The sequence below is a fragment of the Portunus trituberculatus genome, chromosome 38 (assembly GCF_017591435.1).
Source record: "Portunus trituberculatus isolate SZX2019 chromosome 38, ASM1759143v1, whole genome shotgun sequence".
Classification (NCBI taxonomy): Eukaryota; Metazoa; Arthropoda; class Malacostraca; order Decapoda; family Portunidae; genus Portunus; species Portunus trituberculatus.
The window spans coordinates 27,638,608-27,665,814 of record NC_059292.1 but is presented as its reverse complement, the minus strand read 5'-3'; the positions used below and the strand labels follow the sequence as shown (position 1 = coordinate 27,665,814).

At 40.0% G+C, this 27,207-nt stretch overlaps 1 protein-coding gene across 5 annotated transcripts in view; it reads right to left on the bottom strand.

Moving 5' to 3' along the window:
* Nucleotides 1–3,776: 3,776 nt before the first annotated feature.
* Nucleotides 3,777–27,207, bottom strand: part of LOC123514808 — a 28,728-nt gene continuing 5,297 nt past the window's right edge. Inside the window, exons 3-18 of one of the 5 annotated variants that reach the window (XM_045273006.1) lie at nucleotides 27,036–27,150; nucleotides 26,402–26,574; nucleotides 23,967–24,040; nucleotides 23,321–23,524; nucleotides 14,313–14,439; nucleotides 13,799–13,930; nucleotides 13,186–13,305; nucleotides 10,928–11,890; nucleotides 10,586–10,793; nucleotides 10,106–10,191; nucleotides 9,738–9,952; nucleotides 9,032–9,283; nucleotides 8,591–8,705; nucleotides 8,292–8,402; nucleotides 7,919–8,146; nucleotides 3,777–4,014 (exon numbers count right to left, since the gene is read on the bottom strand). In XM_045273006.1, the coding sequence (XP_045128941.1) occupies nucleotides 3,991–4,014; nucleotides 7,919–8,146; nucleotides 8,292–8,402; nucleotides 8,591–8,705; nucleotides 9,032–9,283; nucleotides 9,738–9,952; nucleotides 10,106–10,191; nucleotides 10,586–10,793; nucleotides 10,928–11,890; nucleotides 13,186–13,305; nucleotides 13,799–13,930; nucleotides 14,313–14,439; nucleotides 23,321–23,524; nucleotides 23,967–24,040; nucleotides 26,402–26,574; nucleotides 27,036–27,150 (3,147 nt within the window). In that variant the 3' untranslated portion in view covers nucleotides 3,777–3,990. The remainder of the gene's footprint in view (nucleotides 4,015–7,918; nucleotides 8,147–8,291; nucleotides 8,403–8,590; nucleotides 8,706–9,031; nucleotides 9,284–9,737; nucleotides 9,953–10,105; nucleotides 10,192–10,585; nucleotides 10,794–10,927; nucleotides 11,891–13,185; nucleotides 13,306–13,798; nucleotides 13,931–14,312; nucleotides 14,440–23,320; nucleotides 23,525–23,966; nucleotides 24,041–26,401; nucleotides 26,575–27,035; nucleotides 27,151–27,207) is intronic. The other 4 variants (XM_045273002.1, XM_045273003.1, XM_045273004.1 and 1 more) reach the window with 4 other exon arrangements.

The window sequence follows — 27,207 nt, the reverse complement described above, 5'->3', positions numbered from 1 at the left end:
TCCTGGGCACCCGGACCCTTCATGTACTGCAGCCCGCTCCCACAACCTCTCTACCAATCACCGCTTGATCCCCTCGAGGCCTCCAGCTTTGTCTAGCACCCGCCCAGCTCCGTGCCCCGCTCTGCCCGTCCAGCTGCCACTGCTACAGAATCTATTCTTTAAACGTATTTTCTCGGGTTTTAAATGTGTTTCTAGATGTTTTCGGGGCTCTGGGTGTAGGAAGAGGTGGAGGAGGAGCTGGAGTGTGAAAGTGAGGGCAGGGGAGGGGGAGCCACTCACCAAACGTGCTAAAAGAACCCATCTCACCATAACGGTAAGAATGTTTCTCTTTTATTAATGGAGACGGCATTGTTCTGATATATGATTTGTTGTTGATAAAGGAAAGCAAGTTTCAAGCCATAATAAGATCAAGCATAGGTGTGTTTTTGCTTATCGAGAAAATATCATTAAAGTCACTGCATAATTTTTTTTTTTTTAATCACCACGCCTAGAATTATTTTGTTGCTTGATATAACACTTAAAAGATATGAAAAACATGATCCAAGTAATAATATTCCATAAAATTTTGTCTTACTATTCGTATTTTCACATTAAAAAAAAAATTTACGGTACCAAAATAGAAAAAAAAAATCTTTATACAAGGAACAATCTGCTTTTTCTTTTATTTGGTTAGAAAGCAAAAAATTTTTGTATTCAGAAAATGTAATGTAAAAGTAGTGTGGCTCTCCTTTTCTTCTCGACATTATGATATGTATTTGTGGCCCTAGCTGTTATTTTGGAATATATGTAGACTGTTCGTTGGATTTCGTTTTGAAAACAACCGACTCAGTTACATTATTACATTTTGGTGTATTTTGGTTATTAGTTAAAATATTTGTTGCATCTAAAAATGTAGTGCATTCCAGTCTATGCGCCTTTTTTCTGCTAGCGATACTTAAGACTAATTATGTATGTAAATATTAGGCCACGGACAATTCAGTTGTGCCTCCTCTCCAGGTCAGTCCACCAATGTTTGCCTGCACTTCCTTGTGATTCAAGACCCAGAGAGTTAAGTAAAGCCAGAATCAACCACCGAAATATATAAATACCCCGTTACTGTGTTAAATAAGGCAATGGTTATGTATAACTCCGTTCTGACTGCCTGGCACCCACCATCACCTAGGCCAATACAATCACCCCCCCTAATCCGCCACCATCCCAGTGTCAACTCGTCAACATTTCCTTCAATTCTCATTGTTAATTTCTTGCTGTTGCCTGCCTGAAATGCATAAAGTGTAGTGATAGGAGAAAGAAATGAGGAATGAAAGAGTGAGGACTGCATAGTAGTAGTACGTAGTAGTAGCAGTAGCAGCGCAATGTTATTCTCATTATTATGAGTGTGTGTGTGTGTGTGTTTAGTAGTAGTAGTAGTAGTAGGAGCAGCAGCAGCAGCAGTAGCAGCAGCAGCAGTGTTATTATTATTATTATGATTGCTGATGTGTGTGTTTGTGTAATTCACCTCGGTTGTCTGCTGGTCACCTAGCCCGTCTTCCCCATTACGGAGCGAGCTCAGAGCTCATAGACCGATCTTCGGGTAGGACTAAGACCACAACACAATCCACACACCGGGAAAGCGAGGCCACAACCCCTCGAGTTACATCCCATACCTATTTACTGCTAGGTGAACAGGGGCCACACATTAAGAGGCTTGCCCATTTGTCTCATCGCTCCGGGACTCGAACCCAGCCCTCTCGAATGTGATTCGAGCGTGCTAACCACTACACTACGTGGTGTGTAGTGTGTGTGTGTGTGTGTGTGTGTGTGTGTGTGTGTGTGTGTGTGAGAGAGAGAGAGAGAGAGAGAGAGAGAGAGAGAAAGATGGGCTACTCAACATAGGAATACCCTCTCTCTCTCTCTCTCTCGTTAACATGTCACTAGAACCATAAAAATACCCTTGAAAACCTGTATCACTATTAAAGAGCCGTATTCTGAAATGCTCTGCTCTCTCACTACAACAGAAATGTTGTTAAACTGTCACTAAAATCTTAAAATACCTTTAAAAATGCTCTGCTCTCTCAACACGACTATTTTCCAAGGCTGGGTTCCCAAGAGTGTTTAATTTCTCCTCATAATAATTCATAAATATTGCTAATCTGTCACTAAAACCTTAAAAACACCTTTAAAAACTCTTAGAACTTCAACTATACTCTATTAACGAATGTTAGACACCCAATCCATCACTTGGATGGAGCTTGGTAGTATCTTAATTTAAAGATGTGGTTTGACAATGTTCTGACTGGACACATACATTACTAAACCCCCTACTCCCTCACCCCAGAATCTCTCTCTCTCTCTCTTTAATTGGCAAAGGTAGTCAAGAAAGAATCAACGACTTACTAATGTGTTTAGGGAGGAAGTAACTATAGCAAACACAACATGTGGATCTGGCAGCATATATATATATATATATATATATATATATATATATATATATATATATATATATATATATATATATATATATATATATATATATATGAAATACCTGATGTGCGGATGCTTGGGTTGGTTAAGTACATCACAGTGAGACTATTTTATATAATTACATTGGGTATACTTAACTAGAATGTAGTAAACGAGAAGTGAAGTGAGTTGAGATGAGCATGGGTCTGTCTCCTACAACTGTTAAAGAGTCAGTAGCAAAGACTGACAACTGACATTCCAAACACACAGGTCTCGAGGCTGGGCTTCTAATTTTGCTTGAGCTGTATCTTTGCTCATTAACTTTTTTTTTTTTTTTTTTACCATTTCACGGCTTATCAGTTATCTTTATTATCATCTACAATATCTTTACACTTAGTAGTGAAAGTAGTAAGTAATAGTAGTTGTAGTTTACTGCTGATGTGAAGGAATGAAACAGACTGCTTTGAGATTAATAGTAGTAGTAGTAGTAGTAGTGGTAGTAGTAGCAGTAGCAGTAGCGGTAGTAGTAGTAGTAGCAGTAGCAGTAGCAGTAGTAGTAGTAGTAGTGTCAAGAAAATCCAGAGATGCAGAAATTAATGGGAAGAAATCAACTTAAGGAAATAAGGAAAGGAAGTTAAAACTGGAATATTGTTACTTAACCTAATGAAATGTTGTTCAATATGAGGAAATGTAGAAATACATAGAGAGAAACTGACTTACAGTACAGAAATTCTAAGGAAAGTTGTATATTGAAAGTTAAAATGTTCGAATTTTGTTTGATGTGAGGAAATGTATAAATAAGTAGGGAAAAATTAACTTATAGAAACTATAAGAAAGTTGTACATTGAAAGTTAATTTCATCTAATTTTGTTTGATGTAAAAAATATAGAAAATTGAAGGAAAAATTAACTTAAGAGGCAAAAATATAAAAAAGAAAGTGGAGTTATGTACGTATTGTCAAAGGATGAAACCTGATCTAACAATCTAACTTGAGGAAAGAAGAGAAAATTGTGGGAAACAATAGAAAGTTAAAAGAGATTTTCCACTAACTTTTTTTTGGGGGGTCTAAAAATGGAAGAAAATATAGTAGTTATATACTCTGTATTAAATGCTTGTTGTAACAAAATAACACTAAATGCAATCATGGACAACTGTCATATTTTTTCTAATGATGCTAGTAGTAATATGGGGGGGGGGGGCACCTGATGGGAGACTTTGGCTCATTATTGGGGGAGTTAAAGACCCCACAAACTCCCCCTAATTGCCACCACTGAAATTAACATTGTCTTCCCTTTCCATGTAGTAGGTATTGTCAGAAATCACAAGTTCTGAAATGGGATATTTAAAATGTTTATTGGAAGCCCGTAAGTGATGAAGCACAGAGACAGTGGCACATGATGAGTGAAGCAAGGCACCACCAACCATCTGGATGGTGTGAATGATTGCCATGGAACATAACTGAGGCTGTGTTGCGTTGCATCATGGGTGTGATGCTTCCCCCGCGACTGCTGCAGCATCCCGGCTGTGGAAAGTGTTGCGGTGCACCTGTCATAGGGAGCAAACCGGCAATGTCTTCAGTCATCAGACAAAAGAGAGAGAGAGAGAGAGAGAGAGAGAGAGAGAGAGAGAGAGAGAGAGAGAGAGAGAGAGAGAGAGAGAGAGAGAGAGAGAGAGAGAGATTAATCAGTTAGAAAAAGCTACATCATGTCTTCGTACAGTGTATAATTCTCTCTAGAAATAGGTATAGCACAAAGTTGCAAAATTCAGTCTGGTATATTGCGTTGAAGTCATAAAAAAATCTATATGAAGCCAACAATGAATATATAATTGAAGACTAATTCAGGATAAGAAGGAAAAAAAAAGTAACAACATTCTGCTAGTCAAAGGATGAGATTATAATGCTTGACTGGATTGGTGGTGAGTGGTGCTGTGTTTTTAACCATCCTCCTCATTCACACACACACACACACACACACACACACACACACACACACACACACACACACACACACACATGAAAGTCGCTGTAATTGAAGTTATCAAGGAGAAGGAAGATTTGGTGCGGGATGCAGTGGAAAAGAAAAAAAGCTTTGTGATTTATGGGATGAAGGAAAAGAAAAATCCAAATAAATTCACGAGAACATGAAGAAAGAGAATTGGCCAAAACTGTTATCAAATGAGTACAAGACAGCACACAAGAATTTGACCAGGAGGTGGAGGAAGTGATCAGGCTGGGAAGATACAGTGACGGGGATAGGAGACCAATGAAGATGAGAATGAGATCTCAAGTGGCTGTATAGGAAATTATGGCTAGAAAAGGGAAGCTGGCCAATGATGTTGAACACAAGGATATATGGATAAAAAGAGATATGAACTTAGAGGAAAGGGAAAAAGAGAAAGTGCTAAGAAGTGAAGCTAAGGAAAAAAATGAGGAAAGGACAGAGATAGAGAAGAATTTTTACTGGAGGGTTCTGGATATGAGACTAAAGCAGTGGTACCTAAGGAAAAAAGAGATTGTGAAGGAGGCAATAAATTAAGAGTAACTTGTTATGAAGCATATTGGAAGTTCGGGATTATTTGAAAAAGAAAAAGCCAGATGTAATGTGCATCGCTGAAACAAAACTGAGAAGAGATATCCATGTCAACTTTAAAGAGGAGGGACAGGAAGGATAAAGGGAGAGGAGGAGTGCTAATAATGGTTTGTGGTAATATATGTGTGGAGGATGTGCAATATGGGGAGGACAAAGTGGAAGTAATGGGAGTAACAATCAGAACAGAAGATTTGAAGAAAAGAAAAATTATAGTTACATATGTTCCACCAAAGACTAATACATGGGGATCAGAAGAACATAAAGATATGCAAAGAGAGGTGATAAAGTACCTAGATAACATGATAAGAAGAGATAGAAGAATACTCTTAGTTGGAGACTTTAACTGTAAAAAAATAAACTGGAGAGAGATGGAGGTAATGGATAATGCTGAACAGTAGAGCGAGAAAGTGTTACAGTTGACTTTGGTTAATACAATGGACCAGTGGGTGGAGGAGTCAACAAGGTACAGGGGGGAAGAAGAACCATTGTTGCTTGACTTAGTTTTCACAAAGAAACCAGAGCCCCCATCAATCACACAATACCTTAGTCCAATGGGGAAAAGTGATCATGTGACATTAAAGATGCAAATGCAGGAGGAAGATGAGATGAGTTACAGAGAGGACTATAAAGGAGAGAGATTAAATTATGCAAGAGCAGATTTTGAAAAATTAAGAATTTATTTTGCTGATATTGAGTGGAGTAATATTATGTGCAGAAAGACTGTACAAGAGGAATATGATATATTCTTACAGAAATACAATGAATGAGTAAAAAAAGTTTGTTCCTGTTTATAGAGTTCAGAAAAAAAATACATGCTTGGTATAATGTTAGATGCATACAAGCAAAAAAGGCAAAAGATAAAGCATGGAAGAAACTCTTAAAGGGAAATGACTATAACAAACGGCAGTACAAAGATGCTAGAAATAAATATATTAAAGTAAGGAGAGAGAAAGAAAGAAATTTTGAGAAAGATGTAGTGGATAAAAGCAAAGATGAACCCAAACTTTTCTACGAGTTGATAAACGACAAAACAAAGAATAAGGAAACAATTGAAAAAATAATTAAAGAAGGGAAGACATACCAAACAGAGAAAGAAATGTGTGAAATAATGAATGAGAGCTTCAAAACGGTATTCACTGCAGAAGATGATTTCATAGAACCTAATAGGACATTGGATTGCCAAGGATTACAGGAGATTGCAGTGCACAAAGATGATATTGGAAGATTATTGGATAAGTTGGAAGTCAGAAAAGCAATGGGGGTGATGGTGTATCAGGCTGGATGTTAAAAGAATGTAAAGAGCAATTACTGGATCCAATTTGGGAAATAATTACAAGTTCAATAAATAAAGGGAAAATTCCACTAGAATGGAAGAGAGCCAACTTAATACCGATATTTAAAGGAGGAAAGGCAACTGAACCACTTAACTACAGACCAGTGTCACTTACAAGTGTCATAGGGAAGTTATGTGAAATAATTATCAAAGAAAAATGGGTTAAATTTCTAGAAGAGGAGCAAGTCATATTGAACAGACAATTTGCGTTCAGGACAGGGAAGTCACGTGTATCAAACTTATAAAGCTTCTACTCGAGAGTTATTGCAGGACTTGAAAACAGAGATGGATGGGTGGACACAGTATACCTCGGCATTAAAAAGGCTTTTGATAAAGTCCCTCACGGAAGTCTACTTTGGAAACTAGAGAACATAGGAGGACTGTGAGCAACCTTGCTCGAATGAACAAGAGATTATTTGAAGGATAGGGAAATGAGAACTGTGATCAGAGATATATACTCATCTTGGGGTAAAGTAACTAGCAGAGTGCCACAAGGGTCAGTGTTAGCCCCCATAATGTTTCATAAAAAAAATAATAAATAAATAAAAAAAATTCACATTGGGATAAACAGTTATATAAATTTATTTGCAAAAAAAGAAAAAAAAAAAAACATTCACATTGGGATAAACAGTTATGTAAATTTATTTGCTAATGATGCAAAGTTGCTAAGAGTTCTCAAAACCATAGAGGACTATCTGCTGTTGCAGGAAGATTTAAACAAGATCTATAAATGGAGCAGGAAGTGGAAATTGGAGTTTAATGCCAAGAAATGTCACATAATAGAACTAGGAAAGAGTAAGGGAAGACCAGTATGGAACTATTTGATGGGAGAGGAACAAATAATGAAGACTAAAGAGGAAAAAGATCTTGGAGTGATCATACAAGAAAATCTGAGCCCTGATAAACACATAAGCAAGATATTTGGACTATCATATAAGATGTTGACTAATATAAGAGTGGCATTTCATTACATGGATAAAGATATGATGAAAAAAAATCATCACAAGCATGATACGCCCAAGGCTTGAATATGCAGCAGTGGTATGGTCTTCGAGCTTTAAAAAGGATATAAGAAAATTGGAAAGGATACAGAAGATTGCTACAAAGATGGTGCCAGAATTAAAGGACCTCACATATGAAGAATGACTGAAGGAAATGGGACTGCCAACCTTACAAGATAGAAGAGAACACGGAGACCTAATAACAATGTATAAGATAGCAAACGATATTGAAAAGATAGACAAAGAAGACCTGGTACTGTTGACAGAAGAAGATGGAAGGACAAGAGGACATGAAAAGATCAGGATGAGGCAGTGTGTGAAGGATATTGGAAAATAGTTTTCCACACAGAACGGTGGAAAAATGGAATGCATTGGATAAAGGAATTGTCACAGCACATAGTGTGCATAACTTTAAAGAAAAACTTGATAAATGGAGATATGGAGACAGGACACTATGAGCCCTGCTCAAACCCTGTACAATACAACTAGGTAAATATACACACACACACACACACACACACACACACACACACACACACACACACACACACCTTGAGAGTTTGCTCTGATACAAACATGCGTGGACATCTAGGGCACCGCACATAGTTAGCCCGACGGGAGTGTGTCCGCAAGTGTGCCGTGAGGTAGCGGGCTCGGGCAAAGGTGCGGCCACAGATGCGACAGATGTGGCCTTCTCCCTCCTTGGGTTCTCGGTTGCTGGACCCTATACTGGACTCTCCATTTTTCTGCTGCTGCTGCTGTTGTGCTGCATCTCCAATCTGTCATGGGAAAAGTGGTCAACGGAGTGACAACCCATCAAACCTATGATGTATGTTCCAACCTTAACCATGATACAAGTCTTGCTTCCTGTCCAGCTCCGAAAGCACAGGCACCAACCACCAACCAGTACAGGGTGCATCTTACCTCTGGCGAGGGTGGGTGGTGGGTGCGCATGTGTACTGTTTCCAGATAGATGCGGCGCTTGAAAGTGGCACCACACTCTTGACACTGGTGCCTCTGTGCACTATGCTGTTCCTACAAAATAATAACAAATCACATCAGGTTAAGTAGGTAAATCAAATAAAGTAATTTCATTGCTATTACCATGCCACATAAAACAACACAAACAATCACATAATAACTCATCTGCCAAGCTATAGTTCTTTAAAACACTAAATCTATATCAACATTGGTTGCTGAGAAGCAGGGAGAGTAAATATTACCCTAAAGTGACGAGTGTAGTCCCTCCTCCTCACAAAGCTTCTGTTGCACACTGAGCAAGTGTGTGGCTTGGCACCTTCATGGGTCCTCTTGTGTTCACTCAAGTCCCTCATGTACCTGGAAGTATGTATAAAGGTGAGTGTGTGTGTGTGAGGGGGGGGGGGAGTTGTCATATGGGTACCATTACACAACACCATATTTCATATCATACACAGCACCTAGCATATTACACACACACACACACACACACACACACACACACACACACACACACACACACACACACACACACACACACACACACATTTAAGGAAAGGTTGGATAAATGTAGGTATGGAGCCCCACTCAAACCCTGTTATATACAACTAGGTAAAAACAACTAGGTACACACACACACACACACACACACACACACACACACACACACACACACACACACACACCTGAAGGTTTTAAGGCACTGTGGACATGCATGTGGACGTTCTTGGGTGTGTGTCAACATGTGAGTCTTGAGATTGTACTTCTCTGTGAAAGCCTTGCTGCACAGGTCACAGGAGAAGCGCTGCCCCTCATGGGTCCTCTGGTGCTTTTTTAGGTGTCCTGCTGACTTGAAATTCTTGCCACATATGTTGCACTTGTAGAGCAGGGACAGGCTTCCCTCAAGGCCTATGTCTCTGTTGATGGCCACACACTTCCTGAAGCCACTCAAACAAGGGGAGATATTCTCTCTCTCTCTCTCTCTCTCTCTCACACACACACACACACACACACACACACACACAGTATGGTAATGATTGATAGCTAAAAAGTCTGAGTTACTGATAGAAATTAAGCACATGGGAAGATATCTTGACAATCTTTGTCTAGGAAATCTCAGCTTGGTATAGCAAAAACATTTTCCTCAAAAACACATTAATCAAAGTAAAGTAAATTTATAAATCATTCATGTTTTGTAAATTTGGACAATAAATATATAACTATCATCGGAACATACCTACCTATTAACTATCATCTTATCCATGAATTCATCTCCTTGTCTTTTACAGCTTCCTAATGACCTGTTGATTGATAACTAATGTATATTCTTGTGTAACAGACTGCAGGTCTCACAAGCAAAAGAAGGGAATAGATGGAGGACAGTACACTTGCCTAGAAGTTGGTGCAGGAGGAGGAGCAGGAACAGATGGGGCAGGAGGAGTGGCATTAGCATCAAACACTGCCTTGATCCACGCCTTTGGTGGTCGCTGCTGCATGATTTCCACACTGACCTCCTGGAGGGGACCAAGCACTTGGGCACCACCATCACCACCACCACCACCACCTTCGTCTTTTTCCCCCTCCTTCTGGTGCTGCTGCTGGTGCTGCTGACCAACAATATACACATTCTAGTAAGATAATAATTATCTATCTGACTATGTAGCAGTACCACACAGGGTGACCCAGACACACTGGTGGACATGGGTCACAATCACAATATATCTAACAAAAGGCTCCTGACAAATCAATGATGTGTTCACCTGCAAGGAGATGGAGGTGCCATGCTGCTGTGGCTGCCCTGGACCCAAATGTGACTGGAGTGGTGCTCCTGATGAACACTGCTCATCTGAGGGACAAAGGAAAGAAATGAAGAGACCAAACAGGTTCAGAACTTACAACAAACCACCTTACTGACACTGAATCCTTTCCACTGGGATTGCCTCACACAGCATCACTGGAACTCATTAATCTCCTGCATACTTCAGTCCTCTTCCTCTTAAATACTATAACATACTCTCCTTATATTTCAGAAGTTGTTGTCTTTTTTTCTATCTTGGGAATTTATCCTATCCAGATCAATTTCTCAGTGTTTCCACAATGCTGCAAGGAAAGGTATCACACTCATGTCTACATACACCATGAACATGCTACATTTCAAATTCAAATTCTATTTATCAGCAAAAACAATTCCACAAGAGTACATAGATAGACCAGAACCCATGTGCAGCTCTGGCACTTACTGGAGGGATGCAGGGAGTGTGGTAGCTGTGCCAGGGTGAGCAGCACACTGGCCACTGAGGTGCTGGAGGTGGTAGCAGTGGTAGTGGTGCCTGTGGTGATGTCAGTAGTGAAGACAGTGGTGGTGGTAGGAGTAGTGGTTATGGTGGTAGTAGTGGTGATGTTGGTGGTGGTACTGGTGGTGGTAGCTGTTTGACTCTCATCACACGACTGTAAAGAATAAACATCTCACTCACTCACTCATTCTCTCTCTCTCTCTCTCTCTCTCTCTCTCTCTCTCTCTCTCTCTCTCTCTCTCTCTCATGGATATGTATAACAGGAGAAATGACAATCCAATGCTTTACCTTGTTATATGACAGAGATGATGGTAGCACCAATGGTGGTGGTGGTGGTGGTGGTGGTGGTGGTGGTGAAGTAGTAGTGGTGGTGGTGGTGGTGGTGGTGGTAGAGGGGATGGCAAAGAGGGCAGGGGGTGGATACAAAGGAGGAACAGACACAGATCTGTCATCCCCAGACCCTGCATGGAAGGTGATGGTGCACAGGCCCCTCCCCTCCCCTATGCTGGGTTGTGGTGCTTGGCCTGAGGACACAGGCACCAGGGAGAGAGGTGTGGGCACAATGTCACTGGTGGGACACTGCATCAGGACAGTGCTAGTATCAGGGGCTGGTTTCAGTAATGATGACGGTGGTGCAGGTGGTAATGGTGGTATACCCAGTGACACCTGTTGAGGCACCTGAAGCAGGCACTGTGGGGCTTGCTGGGGTGCCAGTAGGAGTGGAGGTGGCAGAAAACCAGTGCCTGGGACCAGCAGGGGTGTGGTGCCTCCCTGGAGGGCAAGCAAGTGTGAGCCATGAGCAGCAGAGACATGCACTGCACACTGGGCCTGGCTGCTGTAGTGCAGGCCACAAACAGAACACTGGAACACCACCTGGTGCTGGTCACCACCACTACTTGCAGGCTGGTCCCCTGTTGCTGCCCCACACAACCCACACTGCCCTTGGGACTGAGCAACACTGTCTCCACATTTCACACAAGCTACCCTGTTAACATCAGTTTCTTGGGTTTCCATTCCAGCCAGGAGCAGTGGCTGCCCAGCCCCCTGGGAGGAGTCCTGAACCACCAGGGTGCCAGAAGGGATGGTGGGATCCTGCAGGGGAGAGCTAGGGATGGTAGTGCTCCTTAACAGGTTGTTGGTGGTGGCCAACACCTGCTCCACCTTGCGTCGCTCCGCCTCACTCACACTCTCCACAGCCTGCCGCGCTGCCTCACTCATGCCAGCCGTCCCACCTTCAGGCACCACGTACACCTGTGCGTGGACAGTGGGATGGATGCCAGCCAACACACTACACTTCGACACAAGTCTAGTTACACAAATCAAATGAATAACTACCACAGTGACACAGTGAACAGTGTTAACAAGCATCTGTCAAATATTTTGTAATGTCACAGAGTAATGCTACTGAGAAAACATTAAATTAGGAGTTGGATGATGGGCAATTCATCAAATGGAAGAAACTGAGTTGTAAATTATATAAATATAAATATGCACATGCACACACACACCACGTAGTGTAGTGGTTAGCACACTCGACTCACAATCGAGAGGGTCTGGGTTCAAGTCCCAGAAAGTAGCAAGGCAAATGGGCAAGCCTATTAATGTGTAGCCCCTGTTCACCAAGCAGTAAATAAGTATGGGATATAACTCGAGGGGTTGTGGCCTTGCTTTCCCGGTGTGTGGAGTGTGTTGTGGTCTCAATCCTACCCAATGATTGGTCACTACGAGCTCTGAGCTCTTTCCGTAGGGGAAAGACTGGCTGAGTGACCAGCAGACGACCGTGGTGAATAACACAAACACACACACACACACACACACACACACACACACACACACTCGGTAGCTCAGTGGTTAGAGCGCTGGCTTCACAAGCCAGAGGACCAGTGTTCGATTCCCCGGCCGGGTGGAGATATTTGGGTGTGTCTCCTTTGACGTGTAGCCCCTGTTCACCTAGCAGTGAGTAGGTACGGGATGTAAATCGAGGAGTTGTGACCTTATTGTCCCGGTGTGTGGTGTGTGCCTGGTCTCAGGCCTATCCGAAGATCGGAAATAATGAGCTCTGAGCTCGTTCCGTAGGGTAACGTCTGGCTGTCTCCTCAGAGACTGCAACAGATCAAACAGTGAAACACACACACACACACACACACACACACACACACACACACACACACACACACACACACACACACACACACACACACACACACACTTACACACACCGGTAGCTCAGTGGTTAGAGCACTGGCTTCACAAGCCAGAGGACCAGTGTTCGATTCCCCAGCCGGGTGGAGATATTTGGGTGTGTCTCCTTTCACGTGTAGCCCCTGTTCACCTTGCAGTGAGTAGGTACGGGATGTAAATTGAGGAGTTGTGACCTTGTTGTCCCGGTGTGTGGTGTGTGCCTGGTCTCAGGCCTATCCAAAGATCGGAAATAATGAGCTCTGAGCTCGTTCTGTAGGGTAACGTCTGGCTGTCTCGTCAGAGACTGCAGCAGATCAAACAGTGAAACACACACACACACACACACACACACACACACATATTACTTCATGTCTTGTCTTCTTGGTGGAGGCATCCAGGCTCTTGAAGGGCAAGTTGTGTTTCTTATGTAGATGTTTGCGTAGATCCTGTGAGTAGGAGTAGCTCCGGGCACACACTCCACATACCTGCAATACACATTTTACTTGAGAAAAAATCATCAGTTATCAATCCAAATGCTTTCTCTAAGAACAATCTTGACTCCTATAAGTTTTCTGTCTGTAGTGATATGTTTATAAGTCAGACTCATTCCCACTGTATTTAGTGCTCTTGCTTCATCTCAAGTCCTCTCATCTGCTGAACATTTACTAGTCATCATGAATCACCCTATAGAAATATAATTAAGTACCAATAATAATAATAATAATAATAATAATAATAATAATAATTAATAATAATAATAATAATATTTATAACAATAATAATAATAATAATGATAATAATAATAATAATAATAAAAAGCTTGAGGAAATAGTGTAGCCCAGATGTGCCAGGGAGCAGAAGCCAGAAAGTAAAATAATACTAATAAGATTGAAAAAATGAATGAATGATAGTAATAAAATGGTGGAAGAAATAGTATGAGTAAGTTGTGGGCAGGAGCAGGAGCTGTGGAAGACCCACCCAGCGCTTGAGGTGGTGGTGGACCAAGAGACGATGGCGCAGTAAGTTGGTCTTATCCCCAAAGGTGCGGCCACACTGCACACACGCCTCGCGCTGCTCAGTGTGTGCTGTGCGGTGATGAACCTTGCATTGCTGCCGCCAGAACATACAAATGTCAAAACACAAGGAAAACTGCAAGGGACTAGACAGTCTATATATACAAGGCAGACCCTGGGTAAGATGTGCATACTTATGCTCATCTATCATCCTTAGCTATGAATTTATCAATCTATCTACTATATATCAGGCTGGCAACCCCACACAGGGTGGCCCAGACAAAGCACCACACACTCACACATACATATGCACTCTTACCCTAGCCCTGGTACAAAGGGAATGTACCATAGAGCATCCTATTATACCTTAGCAGCTTAGACATAGCACAACTGGCTACATACATCCACAGAAAGGCCCAACAGCCATTGCCCTTTATAATAGAACTTCCCTATCTAATCTTTTACTGTTGGCCACAAACCTGCAGGCGCTTGAAACACTTCCCACATGTCTCACACACATATGGCCTCTCCCCAGTGTGGATCCTGAGGTGCACTTTGAGGTGGCTCTTGTAGGCAAACTTTTGCACACAGTGAGGGCATGGCAGCCTATGGAAGGAACAGCAGTGTGAGGAAAACAGGCTGCTGCAATGCAGGCAATCTTAATTTGTGTACCATCATATACTCAGCTCAGAGGAGCAGTGGACATAAAGATAATCAAAAGGAGACCAGAGTGAAGACCAATAAAGACCTAGAGATTGTAGAAATGAAATTAGACACACACAAGTATATTTATATCAATGCAAGGACAAAGGTAGAGAGGAAGAACCAAGGTGACCTTTCCATTAGTACTATTGCCTCGGCTTCTAGTGAGCATACTTTTAGCATGTAAAAATATGGGAAGACGAAGATGCATTTTGAATGCTCAAAACGGCTAAGATGCAGGTAGAAAAGGGATCACCTCTTATCTGTCCTTCCTTCTTCTTCCCCTGCCCCTCCTCCTGTGTGTGTGTGTGTGTGTGTGTGTGTGTGTGTGTGTGTGTGTGTGTGTGTGTGTGTGTGTGTGTGTGTGTGTGTGTGTGTATTTACCTATTTGTGTATTACAGGGCCCGAGCTAAGCTCTCTGTGTCCTGTCTCCTTGTCCATTCCTGTCATATCTCTCTTTCATCTGATTGACACACACCGCGTCAACGACATCACTGCTCAGTTTATTCCACTTATCAATGCTACAATGCAGGAAACTGTATTTTCTCACGTCATTTAGACAGATGTCTTTATTAGCTTTTTCCATGTCCTCGGAGATGATTACTTGTGGTCACCTTTATCAACTCTCTGTCCAGTATGTCAATCTTGTTCACCAATTTATACATAGTTATCATGTCTCCTCTTGTTCTTCTCTCTTCTAATGTGGTCAGCCCCAGCTTCCTCAGTCTTTCCTCATAGTCTAACTCCTGAGTCCTGGTACCATCCTTGTTGCCAGCCTCTGTACCCTTTCTACCTTCTTCACATTTTTCTTCATATGCGGTGACCAGACACAAGCTGCATATTCTAACTGGGGTCTTATTAAGGTACATAATATCTTCTTCATCATTCCTTCATCTAGGTAGTGGAATGCAAGGCCAATATTTTGAAGCATGTTATATGTTTTCCAAAAAATCTTGTTAATGTGTTTCTCCGGTGACAAAGTGTTTTGCACGGTTACTCCTAAGTCTTTCTCCTCATTGGTCTCTTTAATTTTCTCATCACCCAGCCTGTAATCCCAGTTTGGTCTGTATCTACTTCTTCCCATTTTCATAACATGGGTCTTGTCTATATTAAATTCCATCTGCCACTCTTTACTCCACTCATATATTTTATCAAGATCTTCCTGTAACTTGTTACAATCTTCCACATTCTTTACTCTCCTCATAATTTTAGTATCGTCCGCAAACATGTTCATGTAACTGTCAATTCCTACTGGCATATCATTAACATAAATCAAAAACATGATGGGACCAAGCACTGACCCTTGTGGAACTCCACTGGTTACCTTCTTCCACTCGGACTTCCTTCCTCTCACCACTGTTCTCATTTCTCTTCCCATTAAGTAATTTTCCATCCATTTTGCTAGTTTATCATTTACTCCTCCAATCATCTTTAGTTTCCACATCAGTCTATTGTGTGGTACTTTATCAAAGGCCTTTCTCAAGTCCAGGTAGATAGCATCCACCCATCCCTCTCTATGTTGTAGTATGTCAGTCACTCTTGAATAAAAACATAATAAATTGGATACACACGATCTTCCTTTTCTGAAACCAAACTGTCTTTCACTCAGAATGTTTTCACTTTCTAGATACTCACTCCACTTAGCTTTAATTACTTCTTCACATACCTTGCACAATATACTAGTCAACGATACTGGTCTATAATTTAGCGGTTCCATTCTACTACCATTCTTATATATAGGCACAATGTCAGCTCTTTTCCACTCTTTCGGGACTAATCCTGTTCGTATGGAGGTTTCCACAATATCAAATACGGGGTTCAACAATTGATCCTTACATTCATTTAGCAACCTCCCAGATATGCCATCAGGCCCCATTGATTTATTAATATCCAGATTGCTTATAATTTTCCTTACATCTTCCTTAGTAACCATGATGTCCTGCATTTGCTTTATTTCCGTAGGCCTTCCTCCCATAAAATGCTCCTCCTTTGTAAACACTTTGCAAAAGTTGTCGTTCAAAATTTCAGCTATATCTCCAGCATCCTCATATACTTCTTCCCATTTTTACCTTTACTATTGCCTCCCTTATATTTAGTTTTCCATTTATGAATTTGTAAAACATTTTGGGTCACTATCACAGTTTTCCACCACTCTCTGTTCATATTCCTTCTGTGCTGTTCTCCTTACTTCAACATATCTATTCCTTGCTGTTTTGTAAACTCCTCTTGATAATACATCACTGTTTTTCTTAAGTTTCTTCCATGCCTTTTCTTTGTTGTTTTTTGCTTCTTCACAATTTCTATTAAACCACTGTTTATTATTTAAAGTCCTCTTTCTGTAATATGGCACAAACTTTTTCACAGCAGAGTTATACAAATCCATAAATTTATCGTATTTCAATTGCATATCCCTTTCCTGGTATACCACGGACCAGTCAATTTCATTAAAGAACTCCCTTATATGGTTATAATTTGCCCTAATATAATTTAATTTTACCTCCCTGCGTTCCAAAATCTTATTCGTGCTTAATTCTGTGTGTGTGTGTGTGTGTGTGTGTGTGTGTGTGTGTGTGTGTGTGTGTGTGTGTGTGTGTGTGTGTGTGTGTGTGTGTGTGTGTAATTCACCTCGGTCGCCTGCTGGTCACCCAGCCAGTCTTCCCCATTATGGAGCAAGATCAGAGCTCATAGACCGATCTTCGGGTAGGACTGAGACCACATCAACACACAACACACACCGAGAAAGTGAGACCACAATCCCTCGAGTTACATCCCGTACCTATTTACTGCTAGGTGAACAGGGGCTACACATTAAGAGGCTTGCCTATTTGTCTCGCTGCTTACCGGGACTCAAACCCGGCCCTCTCGATTGTGAGTCGAGCGTGCTAACCACTACACTACGCGGTGTGTGTGTGTGTGTGTATTTACCTAGTTGTATTTTATGGGAGGGGAGCCTATGCTTGTACTGTCCCATCTCTGTATCTTAGTGTCTAATTTTCTCTTAAAGTTGTGTATAGACTTTGCACACACCACCTCTCTGTCCAAATCCGTTCCATATATCTATCACTCTATGGGGGGAAGCTGTTTTTCTTGAAGTCTCTTCTGTAGTTGTCTTTTCTGAGTTTTAATCCATGTCCTCTTGTGTCCCTTCTGTCCCTCTTCAGCAAGTCGATCCTATCAGGAAGCTCCATATTATTCACTATTCTGTAGATGGTCAACAGGTCGCCTTTCTCTTCTCTGCTCCAATTTTGGTAATTCCAGTCTCTCCAGTCTCTTTTCATATGTAAGAGCCGACAAGGTTGGGACCAGTTTGGTGGCCACTCTTTGTATCCTGATATTCTTCCTCATGTTAGGTGACCACAGTACTGCTGCATACTCCAGTCGTGGTCTGATCAAGGATACCAATAACTTTTTCACCATATCTTCATCAGTATATGAGAATGCAATTCTAATATATATTTCTCATTAAGTTGTAGGTTTCACCAACAATTTTATTTATATGTTTATTGGGGGATATTTCCTTTGTTATGAGAACTCCTAGGTCTTTTCACTTTCCACGTTTTTAATCTTTTCTTCTCCAAGTTTATATTGTCTTGTTATCCTATTTTTACTCTTCCCAAATTCCATTATGCTACATTTCTTAATGTTCAAGTCCATCTTTTACTCCATTCCCATAGTATATCTAAGTCCTGCTGTAGGGTTCTACCATCATTGTATGACCCAGCTTTCTTCAAGTTTTGCGTCATCTGCAAAGAAACTCATATAGTTTTCTACTCCTTCGTCCATATCATTTATGTATATTGCAAACATAATTGGGGCCAACACAGAATCTTGTAGAACCCCACTTATAACTTCCTTCCAGGTGGACTCCTTATCTCTAATTGTCACTCTCATAGTTCTTGCAGTTAGGAAATCCTTCATCCATTCCAGCAATTTTCCTTCTATTCCCCCTATACTTTCTAGTTTTCTTATTAATTTTCTATGTGGAACTTTATGAAATGTTTTTTTAAGATCTAAAAATACACTGTCAACCCATCCCATCTCTTTTTTGTGTTATATCTATAAGTCCAGAGTAAAAGCATATAAGGTTTGTTATGAATGATCTTCCTTTTGTAAAGCCAAATTGTCTTTCATTAATTATATTGTTCCAAATGTTTGGTCCATCTTTCTTTGATCACACTTTCACATATTTTAGCTTTTGTACTTGTTAGGGACACTGGCCTGTAATTTGTTGGGTTCTCTTTATGTCCTCCTTTATGTATTGGCACAATACTGGCTTTTTTCCAGTCTTCTGGTACTTTTCCCTTTTCAATAGAACATTATATTATATTGTATACCTTATTTGCCAGGTCTTCTCTACTTCAATATCCAATTTGCAATTCCATCTAGACCATGTGTTTTCTTACAACTAAATTTCTTAATTGTATCATTATTTCCTGCTCTGAAATAACGATGTCATTCATCAGAGGAGATTTATTTCCTAGTTGCTCATAATTAATGTTTTTTCTCTTGTAAAAACTTAAAAGTGTCCATTCATTATTTCTGCCATTTCTAATTCATTGCTGTATTCATTATTTTCACAAACTAGCTTCTCTATTTCGTGTTTATTTTTCAACTTCCTGTTTATACATCTATAAAAGATCTTTGGCTGTTCCTTGCATTTTTCTATTATGTTTTTCTCATAGTTTTTCTTTTCATCTTTTCGTACTTTAACATAGTTGTTCTTTTCTCTGATATAGTCTTCCCACTTCCTTGGGCGTTTGTGTGTGTGTGTGTGTGTGTGTGTGTGTGTGTGTGTGTGTGTGTGTGTGTGTGTGTGTGTGTGTGTGTGTGTGTGTGTGTGTGTGTGTGTGTGTGTGTGTGTGGTGGCCCCGTCTCCATATCTACACTTATCCAATCTTACTTTAAAAGTATGCACACTCGTTGCAGACACTACTTCTTCATTTAAACTGTTCCACGTCTCAATACATCTCTGCGGGAAACTATATCTTTTAATATCTCTCAGACATCTTCCTTTTCTCAGCTTTTTATTATGCGATCTTGTGCTTCGGATGTCATATTCTTCTCTCAGGATCAGTTTCTCATTATTCACTTGGTCCATTCCGTTGATCAATTTATAAACTTGTATCAGGTCTCCTCTCTCCCTTCTTTGTTCCAGAGTTGGTAGATCCATAGTCTTTAGTCTCTCCTCATATGTCATCCCTTCAAATTCTGGAACCATTCTTGTAGCTATTTTTTGTAGCCTCTCCAATTTCCTTATGTATTTCTTTTTATGAGGGGTCCACACTACTCCTGCATATTCCAATCTGGGTCTTATAATAGTACCTTATCAATTTCTTCAGCATTTCTTTGTCCATGTAGTGAAATGCTATTCCAATATTCCTTAGCAGATTATATGATTCTTTAAAAATTCTATCAATATGGCTTACTGGTTGATTGTTTTCTTCCATCGTCACTCCTAAGTCCTTTTCCTTTTTAACTTTCTCCAGTTCTACTCCATCTCCCATCTTATAGATTCCCACAGGTTGTCTTTCACTCTTTCCCATTTCCATGACATGGCTTTTGTTCACATTGAATTCCATTTCCCACTTCCTACTCCATTCCCAGATCTTATTTAGATCTTCTTGCAGTATTTCATAATCCTCCTTTTGCTTTATAACTCTGTACAGTTTTGTATCATCTGCAAACAGATTTATGTAGCTGTTCACTCCTTTTGGCATGTCATTAATATAAATGAGGAAAAGTATTGGTGCCAATACTGACCCCTGTGGCGCTCCGCTTTCTACTGCTCTCCACTTGGACTTCATATCTTTAATTTTTTTGGGGGGTAAATTCGTATCACAAGAACGAATTAATTCTATTTCCATTAATTTCTATGGGAAAAATTTATTTGATATACGACTTCTTTTTATATACAATGATCGTCATGGAACGAATTAAATTCATATGTCGAGGTACCACTATATATATATATATATATATATATATATATATATATATATATATATATATATATATATATATATATATATATATATATATATATATATATATACATACATACATACACAGGCAACCCCGCTTAACGAAGGGGTTACGTTCCTAAAAAAACCTTCATTAAGCGAAACTTCGTTAAGCAAACCGATTATAACAAATTTCAACCCCTGACTTGAACTTCCATTGAGAGTAAACAAAGCAAGAGTGCATCATAGTACAGTGAAAGGTTTAATAAAAGTAAAAAAGATGAAATTAAACATTTAGGCAGTTTAATTTAAGCCATTATAATGTACACTAATGTATGTATGTATGAAACTTTATTATGTTGATGATCTTAAATTTATGAAGGGAAGGAGAGTGGAGCGGGAAAGACACTAACCAGCAACCTGTGGAATGTAAACAAAGGGCGAATCATTGTATCACATACAAAACTTATGTACCACATTTCCACAAGGCTTTCCATTTTATCCATTGTAGTCACGAGTTCAGGGGGTTCTTTTAGCTTGCAAGGAAGATACGGTCTCACCAGCCTTCTTAATGGAGTCTGCTGACTTGAAAATAGTAGAGACAGTAGATGGAGTCAAGATGGTGGCGAGCAATGCTATTAGTTTTCTTGCCTCTCTTGTGTCTGTGAATAATATCCAGCTTCACTTTGAGAGTAAGGGACTTCCTGGTCTTCTTATCAATGCTAGGGAAGGGAAGACGAGCTGCTGGTGACACTGTTATTGTTTTGAACAGGGGGAGTGCGTGGTGACCGTGTTGTCCATGCTCACCACGCACTTGTGTATTGAAAAGCCTGTTGGCTTATGTGATACGGCGGTGCTTTGAAACTTGAAAAAAATTACCTGGATAAAATTTCGTTAAAGCAAGTTTGGTGTTCGTTAAACGAGCAGATGGTAATAAAATTAAACCTTCATTGTAGCGAAATTTCATTGTGTGAACCTTTGTTAAGCGGGGGTTGCCTGTATACATACATACATACATATATATATATATATATATATATATATATATATATATATATATATATATATATATATATATATATATATAGGTAACTCTTGATTTATGCATGTTTAATTTACACATTTTTGCTAATACGCGACCAAAAAAATATTATAATTAATTAAATTTACGTGATCGGTTTGCTTATATGCGATTTTGCCCAACCGCATTTTCAAACAGAGCGCCAGGTGCAATTTCAAACTGAGCGCCAGGCGCAATTTCAAACTGCACGCCAGAGAGTTCCGCAGCTGGCCGATAGGTGGGAGCTCCTTTGCCATGGACGCCCTCTTCTACTACACAATGCTGCAAAAAGAATTTTCCAAGAAAAAGTGCCAGACCACCATGCTGCAGTTTTTCAAGAAAACACCAGTGAAAGATGTAGTACCAAAAGAGGATGTGGACAATCCTGTGGAAGCAGTGGAAGCAGAGGAAGAGCAGGTGGATGATGAATTCCTTGACTGTGGGATTATTTTTGATAAGTGGATTTTTGATAAAGTGGAAAAGCTCAGAGGGAGATGGTGACTGACTGTGGTGTGAGTGGTGAAGGCAGTGATGCAGTGAGTGTTGTGTTTACATATTCTTTGTTTTGTTGTTTCCTCTTATTATTTTTTGCTTTCTCTTATTATTTCTTGCTTTTCCCTTTACTCTGAATACACTTCTAGTATTTAGAATGGTAAGTAATAAAAACATGTTAATTTAACCAAATAAATAGAGCATTTTGTATGAATTTTTTTGGACCACATCCCACATCCCCCCTATTATCTATTGTTTCTTCTGAGAATTATAAGTTATTTTACACGAATTTTGATATACGCAATGCCTCTTGGAATGCATCTATCGCGTAAATCGAGTTACCTATATATATATATATATATATATATATATATATATATATATATATATATATATATATATATATATTAGTAGTTGTAGTAGCAGTAATATCATCATTATCATTATTAATATCATCACTATCATCATCATTATCAGCAATATAATATTAATAAGTATTTTTACTACCATCTTTATCAACATATCTTCATGTATCATTGTCTTTTTCCGAGAGAGAGAGAGAGAGAGAGAGAGAGAGAGAGAGAGAGAGAGAGAGAGATAGTAGTAGTAGTAGTAGTAGTAGTAGTAGTAGTAGTAGTAGTAGTAGTAGTAGTATCATCATCTTCAATATACAGAATCATTATGTTAATAAATATTTTACTACCTTTATTACTAACATATCCTGGCTTTTCCAGAGAGAGAGAGAGAGAGAGAGAGAGAGAGAGAGAGAGAGAGAGAGAGAGAGAGAGAGAGAGAGAGAGAGAGAGAGAGAGAGAGAGAGAGAGAGAGAGGGGGGGGGGGAAGGGTGGAAGGGCGAAGAAATTAACTTCTACTACCTGGGGATTAAAATCATTTCCCTTCTTCCTGAATTCGCTATGCTGCCTGTATAGTTTAGCGTTCACTTCTGTGTTCGCTAGACGCTGAGGTGATAGTACATAGGAATGTAAGGAGTAAGTATGTAGAGTGGAAGATGCCTGAGATGAACCCACCAGGCAGAAGAAAGAAAGGAAGACTTACATAGTAGTATAGGTTTATGGATGCACTGAAGGAAGGCACATAGATGCGATGAGTGTATGTAGAGAGAAGGATATTGGAGATGAACACACCAGGCTAGGAAGAGAAAAAAGCAAAAGGATAAAGACTTATGGATGCATTGGAGGAAGCCATGTAGGTGAGAACTGTAACAAAAGAAGAAGTGAGACAGGGACTGACAGGGAGGAATGTTGGCACCGACCTGGCCTTGTGAATCAGGTCGTGGGTGCGGGTGTGGCTGGCCAGGCATTGGGCAGAGTCAAACAGGTCACCACACACATCACAAACAAACTTGTTGCCTTGGTGAGCTGCCATGTGGTGCTGGAGTGTGCCAGGGTTGGTGAAGGTCTTGTGCCACTTCTGGCAGCTCCAGTTTGGCTCACCAGCACTGTGAGTCAGCTGGTGCCTGGGGATATGGGATAGATGGTGTCGTTTTGCCTAACTAACTCTTAGTGCTGTTACTATATCACTTTTTCTGATATATCACCTTGTCTTTTCCTCTACGGAACTAAAAGTGTGCATCTCTGGAATTGCTAACTGTAATGAAATAATGCAAACTTTTCTCTATACAGGGAGTTCTTTGTTCATGATGACCTCGACCTTTTGTATTGTGGCTGCCTTGCCATGCAGCAGGTTACAACCAACACAGCTTTCTTTACATTTTTGGGTTGTACACCTTATTGGATTTCTTTCACTTGCATTGTCTTTTGGGGAACACTTTGCCCTTCATTAAGGTCCCAAGCTCAGGCTAGACTCTTGGTGGTCTGTCTACCTAATTGTGATATACAAGGAAAGATCCACACTTAGGCTCATGCTGGAAGAAGAGGAAAAAGAAGAAGACGACTTACGAGTGAAGGCGAGTCTTGGAGGCAAACCTGCGGTCACACATGCCACATTGAAGATGTTTAGACTCATGGTGGATCTGTGGAAAGGTTCAATTGACAGTAGTATCTCAGTACAGTATCTTAAAAATAGCATTCAAATAGGTCTTTTTCTTGTAATCATAACCCTTGGCCAGTCTCCTTTCCACTCACAGAAAAGGAAGAATATGTATACACTGATGACCTGTGAAATTAAAAGATGAGAAGTACCATACAGTAAACTTCAAAGAGGAAGAAGAGAAGACAGAATGCTGCTGAGTCTATAACAATGAACACAGGAAGACAAAATTACTGGATAAAATAAGGTTATCAAAACAGATTTGGGGAAATTGCATGTATTTACCTAGTTGTATTTACTTAGTTGTGGTTTACGGGAGGGGAGTAAACTCATAGTGTCCTGTCTCTATATCTTTTATCAAATTTCTCCTTAAAAGTATGCACAGTCCCAGCCATTACAACTTCCTCATCAAGTTCATTCCAAGTGTTCACAACTCTATGAGGGAAACTATACTTCTTGACATCTCTTCTACAAAAATCCTTTTTCAACTTTAAACCATGTCCTCTTGTATTGCATGTGTCTAATAGTAAAAAGTTTTCTTTATCCACATCCTCTATACCATTAACCATTCTATAAACATGTATCAAATCTCCTCTTTTCCTTCTCTCTTCCAATGTAGTAATGTCCAATTTCCTCAATCTTTCTCCATAGGTTAAAGTACTTCAATTTGGAACCATCTTTGTAACTGCTCTCTGCACTGTGTGTATTTACCTAGTTGTAGTTTTACAGGGCCTGGGCTTTATGCTCGTGTGGCCCCGTCTCCATATCTACACTTATCCAATCTTACTTTAAAAGTATGCACACTCGTTGCAGATACTACTACTTCATTTGAACTGTTCCACGTCTCAACACATCTTTGTGGGAAACTATATTTTTTAATATCTCTCAGACATCTTCCTTTTCTCAGCTTTTTACTATGCGATCTTGTGCTTCGGATGTCATATTCTTCTCTCAGGATCAGTTTCTCATTATCCACTTGGTCCATTCCGTTGATCAATTTATAAACTTGTATCAGGTCTCCTCTCTCCCTTCTTTGTTCCAGGGTTGGAAGATCCATAGCCTTTAGTCTCTCCTCATATGTCATCCCTTCAAATTCTGGAACCATTCTTGTAGCCATTTTTGTAGCCTCTCCAATTTCCTTATGTGTTTCTTTTATGAGGGGTCCACACTACTCCTGCATATTCCAATCTGGGTCTTATTATAGTACTTATCAATTTCTTCATCATTTCTTTGTCCATGTAGTGAAATGCTACTCCAATATTCCTTAGCAAATTATATGTTTCTCTAAAAATTCTATCAATATGGCTTACTGGTTGATTGTTTTCTTCCATCGTCACTCCTAAGTCCTTTTCCTTTTGACTTTCTCCAGTTCTACTCCATCTCCCATCTTATAGATTCCCACAGGTCGTCTTTCACTCTTTCCCATTTCCATGACATGGCTTTTGTTCACATTGAATTCCATTTCCCACTTCTTACTCCATTCCCAGATCTTATTTAGGTCTTCTTGCAGTATTTCACAATCCTCCTTTTGCTTTATAACTCTGCACAGTTTCGTATCATCTGCAAACAGATTTATGTAGCTGTTCACTCCTTCTGGCATGTCGTTAATATAAATGAGGAAAAGTATTGGTGCCAATACTGACCCTGTGGCACTCCGCTTTCTACTGCTCTCCACTTGGACTTCATATCTTTAACTACCGTCCTTATTTCTCTCCCCCTCAAATAATTTTCTATCCATCTCAATGTGCTTCCTTTTAAGCCACCCTTCTCCTCTAACTTCCACAGTAATCTTGCATGTGGCACTTTGTCAAATGCCTTTTCTAAATCCAAATAAATACAGTCAACCCATCCCTCTCTCTTGTACTCTATCAACTATTCTAGAATAGAAACTCAATAAATTAGTTACACAAGACCGTCTTTTTCTAAAACCAAATTGGCTATTTGATATTAATTTGTTGTCTTCAAGGAATTTGATCCATTGTTTCTTTATTATTCTTTCACACATCTTGCATATTACACTAGTTAGTGATACCGGTCTGTAATTTAAAGGTTCTTCCTTCCTTCCGCTCTTATATATGGGAACCACCTCAGCTCTTTTCCATTCTACTGGTACTGTTCCATTTTCTATTGAGCATTTTATGATGTTGTATATAGGACTTGCTAGTTCTTCCCTACATTCTTTCAGTATTCTGCCTGAGACTTCATCTGGTCCCATTGCCTTCTCTTCATCCAGTTCCTTCATTAACTCTTTTATTTCAAGCTTGGTTACTTTAATCTCTTTTATATAGACTGTCTCTCTATTACTCTGTGGCCTCTGTGTGTGTGTGTGTGTGTTAAGCCTTACCTTGTGCACCCTAGCCAAGTGCTCCAGCAAGTGTGCCCGTGTCCTCACTTTGCGTTGGCACACCTCACACTGGTGCCGGCCCTGTATTCGGTTATGACTGGAGCGGTGCCTGCTAAGTGCCGACTCTGAACCACATATCTTGCCACACTGCAGACACTGTAGCTGACCATGTGCTGAGGATGCCAACACTACATGATTATCTCCACCACCACTACTATATCATCAGTTTTCACAATGACTCCAAGGCAAATCAGAAAAATCCTTCCCCAAATGTAAGTGTTCATCTTCATTTATTCTCTTTTATCTTTTTATTCTTTTTTTATATGGAAGCTTACAGTGTTTTGGTTGGCACACACTTGCTCTCCAGATAAGAATATTTGGCATAAAAGGTTTTTTATTTAGAGAATATTAATGAAAAAATATTGAGTTAACAAAAAGTAAGCAATGTGTTTGGTGAAATATCATAACTTTAATTATAAATATTCCTTTACGAGCATATGACAAAATTGTATTGAGAGATTCATCACTATCAAAAAATACCACATATAAAAACTGTATCTTCCTGATTTTCCAAACTACACATCTCTGAGGAAGCCTGTGAGGGATGTGTGAAGGAAAGTATGTGTGAGAGTACCTGTGCGACTGTGAGCAGTGTCCAGCTGGGCGTCGTGTGCGGTGTGTGCCATCATGTGTCGCTTGAGCTGCTTCACACTCTGGAAAGTCTTGTCACACCTGAAGCAGCTCACTGTCTACCAAAGGAAAGATTTGCCTCTGTCACTCCTAACTTATGGCACTCTTGCCATTAG